Source organism: Perognathus longimembris, chromosome 13 (assembly GCF_023159225.1).
Source record: "Perognathus longimembris pacificus isolate PPM17 chromosome 13, ASM2315922v1, whole genome shotgun sequence".
In the NCBI taxonomy this organism is placed as follows: domain Eukaryota; kingdom Metazoa; phylum Chordata; class Mammalia; order Rodentia; family Heteromyidae; genus Perognathus; species Perognathus longimembris.
Window position 1 is genome coordinate 59,653,445 of NC_063173.1, and position 6,364 is coordinate 59,659,808.

A 6,364-nucleotide genomic window follows, 5' to 3' on the forward strand; every position below is an offset into this window, starting at 1 on the left:
CCTGTCAAGATCTGTGGCTAGAGAACATCTAGCCACTTCTTCCACACACATACCCTTTGGTCCATTGTGTGGCTTGAACTCAGGGCCTGAGCTCTTTTGCTCAAGGCTGATGCTCTGCCACTTGAGCTACAGAGCCATTTCTTGTTTTCTGGTGATTAATTGGAGATGAGAGTCTCATGGACTTTCCTGCCTGGGCTTTGAACTGTGATCCTCAGATTTCAGCTTCCTGAGTAGCTAGGATTACAGGCGTGAGCCACCAATGCCCGGCTCTTGCCACTTCTTAATGGCTAAATTTCCCGCTACCTCTGGTCCAGATTACTTTTTTTTTTTTTTTTTTTTGCCAGTCCTGGGCCTTGGACTCAGGGCCTGAGCACTGTCCCTGGCTTCTTTTTGCTCAAGGCTAGCACTCTGCCACTTGAGCCACAGCGCCACTTCTGGCCATTTTCTATATATGTGGTGCTGAGGAATTGAACCCAGGGCTTCATGTATAGGAGGCAAGCACTCTTGCCACTAGGCCATATTCCCAGCCCCCCAGATTACTTTTATCTCTTACCAGGCTGGCTTCAACAGCCTTCTTAGTGGCTTCACTACCTGTCTTCCCTCAACTTCACCCACTGTTCCCCAGCCACAGCTGAAGCTAAGCTAAGTTCAATGATTTCATTGCTGAAAGCCTTTCAGTATTTTCCTCTCTCACATAGAATAAAAATCCAGATTTTTTTTGTACTGGTCCTGGGGCTTGATCTCAGGGCCGGCCTAGGTGATGTCCCTGAGCTTTTTTTTTTTTTTTTTTTTTCTTCTTCCTCAAGGATAGTGCCCTGCCACTTGAGCCACGGCTCCATTTCTGACTTTCTGCTGGTTAATTGGAGATAAGAGTTTCATGGACTTTGCTTCCTGGTCTGGCTTCAAACCACAATCCTCAGATCTCAGCCTCCTGGGTAGCTAGGATCGTAGGTGTGAGCTCCTGGCCAGACTTCTTATCATGGTCTGTAGGACTCTAAGGGTGGTCTGCTTCCTGTTTGCCCTCTGGCCTCATCCCTCACTGCCCTCCCCTCATCCCTGGTACACCAGCTTCCATGCTGTTCCTGGAACAGTCTGAAAATGCTGCTGCCACAAGGGACTTTCTACTTGTCATTGCTTCTTTAAAAACATTCTTTTTTGTCACTTCTGGGGCTTGAACTCAGGGCTTGAGCACTGTTCCTGGTTTCTTTTTGCTCAAGGCTAGCACTCTACTCACTTGAGCCACAGCACCACTTCTGGCTTTTTCTGTGTATGTGGTACTGAGGAATCGAACCCAGGGCTTCATGCATGCTAGGCAAGCACTCTACCACTAAGCCAAACTCCCAGCCCTTGTCATTGCTTCTGTCTGGGAAATTGGCACGGGTGTAAGCCTTGCCCCCTTCCTTCCTTTATGTCTCTGCTCAAAGATGTCACTTTACTAGAAGCCTTTCTTGCTCAGTCCCCCTAATCTAGCATCTTTGACTCCTTGACCTAGTTCACTCAGGTCCTCTCTGACTCCTTGGCCTAGTTTTGTTTACCACTGACCGTCTACTTGACAAGACTAATTTCCATATTTATATGTTTTCATAAATAATAATACTCCATGGAAACCCTTTGTAACATAGTAGGTGCTCAGCAGCTGGGCAAGGGAGATGATATTGAAGAGCCTGCTGTGTACAGCCCCTGGTCTCTCTACTTACTTCTGTATGCTTTGGGTACCCTCACAGCCTTTCTGAGCTGCAGTTTCCCTCTCTCTAAAATCTACAAGGGAGTTTTAAAAGAATGATTACAATACCTGAGACATGGTCAATTTTAAATAAAATAGCTATTAAAAAGGCCTTAATCCCCTCTCTAGGCCTGTTTCCAGGAATGAATATATAGTGCTGTCTCTGTCAATCCCAGATGGACAGCTGATAATAGCACACAAAGATAATTCCATATAAGGCATTACTGATTCCATTCTCCACACTGTGCCCTGATCCAAAGTCTCCTAAGCATTGTTCCAAAGCTCTTCAGATGGTGATCATGTCTGAGCATGTCCTGCAAGTTGAGACTCTCCAGCCCTGCTTTGGATTCGGGTAGCCCCCATGGGGGAAGCAGAAGGGCTGGCTGGGCATGTGTAGGTCTGCCTGAACCTTATGAGCCACAACCTCATGGACCATCCTCTGTGTTTGAGATGTGGCCAACCATAGGCAGGCTAGGCTATAGCAGGCACTTCAAGCAAGTTTTCCCTAGGTGGTCAGGAAAGGTGACTAGAGAGAGGTGCTCCTGTGTACCACCAGAGGGCACCATAGGCTGCTGAGCTCGGGCGAAGACCGTTAAGGCAGGAAAGGGGAAGGTGTGTGGTCTGACCTGCCTACTGTCTTGCTGGGGCCTGTCAGCCAAAGCAGGACCACATTAAGGGACTGGAGGTCAGGGTTCCAGGCTCAATGTTATTTATTATAAGCATTAGTGAACCTCTTGCTCTGTGATCTCGGCCAGTCCTGCCTTCATATGCCCAGCCTGAGGTGGGGGTGTATCTTCGCCTCTTAGGTCATTTGCCTATGTCTGGCTCTGTGCCAGGCAATGAAGGGTTTGCCACACCACAGGCCAGAGACGATATGGCAGCTAACAGAAGGATGGTGTTCAGGTCCTTGTCCCAGAGACTACTGTTCACCTAGGCAATCTTCAGCTAGAGCCCGCTGGTAAGCTGGAGGGCCCGCACCATGGGACCTCCATATTCAGCATTCCAAATGTTCCTCCAGAGCAAAGCCAAGGTGAGCCGAGCAGCAATTGGGTCTCCACTGTATTCCAGAGTTCTCAGAGGCTAGCAGGTCTGTCAAGGACAGGATGGCCCTGGCAGTGGCTCAAAGGGGATAGAAGTACCAGAGGCTATAGAAGAAGGGTAGAAAAGGGAAACATTAGAGAAAAAGAGTCATCTCCGTCCCTTGATGTGACTTCACCAGCCCCAATTATTGCCATTGCCCATAGTGCTTGACAGACCTCTCAGGACTAAAGAGAGAGTCCCTTGAACTCTGTATGATCCCTTCCCTCACCATTAGCTCTGAGATAAGAATTATTAAAGCCTAGCTGGGTGCAGGTGGCTCATTCCTATAATCTTATCTACCCAGGAGGCTGAGATTTGAGGATCTTGGTTCAAAGCCAGCCTGAGCAGCAAAGTCCATGAGACTGTTATCTCCAATTAACCACCAGAAAACCAGAAGGGACTCTGTGGCTCGAGGCATAGAGCGCTAGCCTTGAGCTGAAGAGCTCAGGGACAGCATCCAGGCCCCAGAGTTCAAGCCCCACAACTGACAGAAAGAAAGAATTAAAGCCTTAGTCAAGCATCTTGGAGAACTTTCTTGCCTGCTTCACAAGACTTTCCCTGCCCAACCAGATTGTGTCCATTTCTCCTTCAGGTCAGGGCAACACTCTCCCAGGCCTGCAGAGCGACAGTGCCTGGCAAAGGCTGCTCCTGACCTGGCCTGACCTGCACTGGAAGCGGGCGTCTTCAGGGTGGGCCTTCAGCACTTGGTGCACCTCTGGGGGAGGCTCCAAACCCAATTGCTCTGCCCGGTGCCACCGCTGCAGCCGTGTGATCCCTGCCAGGGTGGGAAGAAGAGCCGGGCTTGTGAGGGGTAGGGAAGAGTCCAGGCTAGAGGATGTAGGGTGTGTATGTGTGTGTGTGGGGGGGGGGGGGTGTCTCAAGAGCTTCCACATCCAGTCTCAGGAGACAGCGTCCCAACCAGGCAGGCACTTGGGTCACTTCTGAGACATGCCGGTGACAGAATTGGCTGAGAGCTGCACTCGGCGGGCAGGAGGAGGCTGGGTACTGTCCTCACCTGTGCAAGGCCCGTACTGCCAGGCCAGGTCAAACTGCCGCAGCAGCTCCAGGGCCACTTCCTCCTCGCTGGGGGGCTGGGGCTCCTCCCCTGCGAAGACAACTGCTCCTCAGGCCTGCCCTCGCCTTTGCCCTGCCCAGGCCTCACCCACGGCGCCAGTTTCCTGGCCTGACTCCCCGCCCCTTTGCCTCTGCCACCCGGCAGCCAGACCGGAGGTCAGACATAGAGAACATTCTAGGTTCCCTTTCCCCCCGCCCCCCTCCCACCCCCCGTCCTCTTGTGTCCGCTCCTCCTGCCGCCCCCAATCTTCAGAAACCTAGCTCTGGTGCCAGCTCCTCCTTGTGCCCAGCAGGTCCCTCCCTGTTCTTCACAACTGGGTAGGAGTCAGTGATGAGCCGCTTCCGGCCCATGGCGGCCACCCAGGCAGGCAGAGGAGGCGACTGCGTTGAAGAAGAGATAGGCCAACGGGTGCGTGAGAGACAGCTGCTGTGAGAGAGTGAGAGAAAGACGGGCCAGAGAGAGAGAAGGGCCAGTGACCCGGCAGACAAGCTGACCCAGACAAGCCCAGAGAGGAAGTCGCTTAGTTCCAGGGAATGACGTGTGGCCCCCGCCCCCCGCCCCCACAAACACGCAACCTCAGAGGCCTAAGCGAATGGCAAGCCGCCTCTGTGAGGCGGGCCCTGATTTTAGCCAATGGCGAGCGGCATAGGGCGGGGGGGGCGGGGCAGCTGCTGCAGCTGTGTTCTGAGAGCGGAGAGGTTAGGTCCGGGGAGGGGGGCGGGGACCTGTCAAAATGCCCCAGACTTCACCACCTCCTCCTGCCCCTCATTGGTCTGCGTGGGTCCCCTGGGATGCACAAAGCGTTATCCTCAGCCTCTCACTTCCCATTTTTCCTTCCTAGGCAAATGTTCTTTTCAGCCTCACTAATCCCCGTGGCGAGTTTGTAAGTCCCCTGAGCCCAGCTGGAACCGTCCACTTCGGCCCCTTGGCTGCCACACTGTGGGGGCAGATTCGAGGTCCAAAGAGTTTAGGCTAATCCAGCCCCCTTCCCTGCTCCCACCCCACCCCAGCCAGCCCCAGGAGACCTGGCTGGAGAAGCCAGTGGGTTCCAAAGACTTCTTTCTCACAGTCTGCACCTAGTGACACCGCCTGCCCACTGCTGGTTCAGGCAGATGAGTGGCCTGTCGGCTCTCCTGGAGCCCCACAGCTTTCCTTTGACCACTCTACTAGTCAGAAAGATTTCATACCACACAGGAAGTCAGAGAAATCTAGTTCCCACTCACCATGTGTTTGGATCCCTAGTTCTTTGTTGACAAATTCACCCCATATTTACCCAGTGCATATGAGCTGAAAAACAGTATCTGTAAGCCTCTCATGTTGTGTTCATGTGCCAAATACTGTTCTAAGCATTTTCCCACTTAAAATGGATGTCAAAAGGCTTTTGAAAGTAGTCGATGTGATATAGATAACATCACTGCTGTTAGTAACGGGCCTTGGGGAGCCTCAGTCAAACCAAAGACCTTTCCTGTGCCCCGGGGCACATGGGGGTGGGGGAGATGCAAAGTCGTCAGTGCCAAGGCTGTAATTCCTAAGAGGAGAGGTCTTCACTGAAACCACACGGAGATTAGTGCCGGAAGGCCTCCTGGAGGAGGTAGGCTGCTGTAAACACTGTCTCTCAATTCTCCACCCGCGACCTTTGTCCCCGGCTCCTGTCCTCGCTGACTCACCCTACTACCACCTCCCCCTCACCAACTTCCTGGCAGCAGGCTAAAGTGCTGGCCAGTGGGAGTCTGGGAACCAGCACTGGGACAGGCCCAGCACCAATCTCTGGAGGTCCCCTCCGGTCCTTCCTTCCAGGGTGTGAGGGCAGCCAATGCCTTTGTGAAGACCTCTGCCTTCCTCCTTTCCTGTGTCTCTGAGATCGGTGGGAGGAAGAGGGCCAGGACCCTGGCACATGTGGAGAACTCTCTGGAGAGACCACCTGAGGTTGTAGCCAGGTTTTCAGGGTCCTCCTCCTGCCTGCCTCTGTCCATCCATTTCCATGAGGATGGCTGAGGAGGAGGAGGAGGGAACTGTGGGTGCACTGCACAGAGCTGGAGGGCCCCTCCCTGCCTCATTGTTCAGACGAGGCCAAGTCTCATCCTCCCCTCCATCTGCCTTATAAACGGAGTGGGCCCCATATCCATGGTGAAGGGACCCTGCTGACTTGGTAGGGGGTGAGGGGTGGGGGTGGCAGAGAGGTCAGCTTGGGAAGAACAGTTAGGTATTAGGTCCAGTCAGATAGGGTGGAAGTATTGTGCCCAGGTTCTGTATGACTGGCCACCTCTCCCTGGAGACCCTCAGAAAGGGCTCTTGGCCTATAACAAAGGTGTGCAGCACCTATTTTCTCAGTCCACAAAGTCCAGAGGGAGGAGAGAACCCTGGGTGGGGCAGACCCCTCCTCATTCCTGGTGCCTCCCACCCCTGAAAGCTGATAGCCGTGGGGCCGGCCACCGCCCAGGGAGCGTGAAATGGGGTGTGCCTCTGGGCAGCCCCAGCAGCTCCCA

The 6,364-nt window shown here is 53.5% G+C and overlaps 1 protein-coding gene across 1 annotated transcript; it reads right to left on the reverse strand.

Annotated features, from left to right (window-relative positions):
* Positions 1-2,608: 2,608 nt before the first annotated feature.
* On the reverse strand, positions 2,609-4,401 carry Pold4 (DNA polymerase delta 4, accessory subunit). Its single transcript, XM_048359763.1, has 4 exons — positions 4,135-4,401; positions 3,819-3,908; positions 3,467-3,578; positions 2,609-2,868 (listed from the first exon to the last, which is right to left on the reverse strand). The coding sequence occupies exons 1-4, from the start codon at positions 4,226-4,228 to the stop codon at positions 2,844-2,846; spliced, it is 321 nt and encodes a 106-aa protein (XP_048215720.1). The 5' UTR covers positions 4,229-4,401; the 3' UTR covers positions 2,609-2,843.
* Between the last annotated feature and the right edge of the window lie 1,963 nt (positions 4,402-6,364).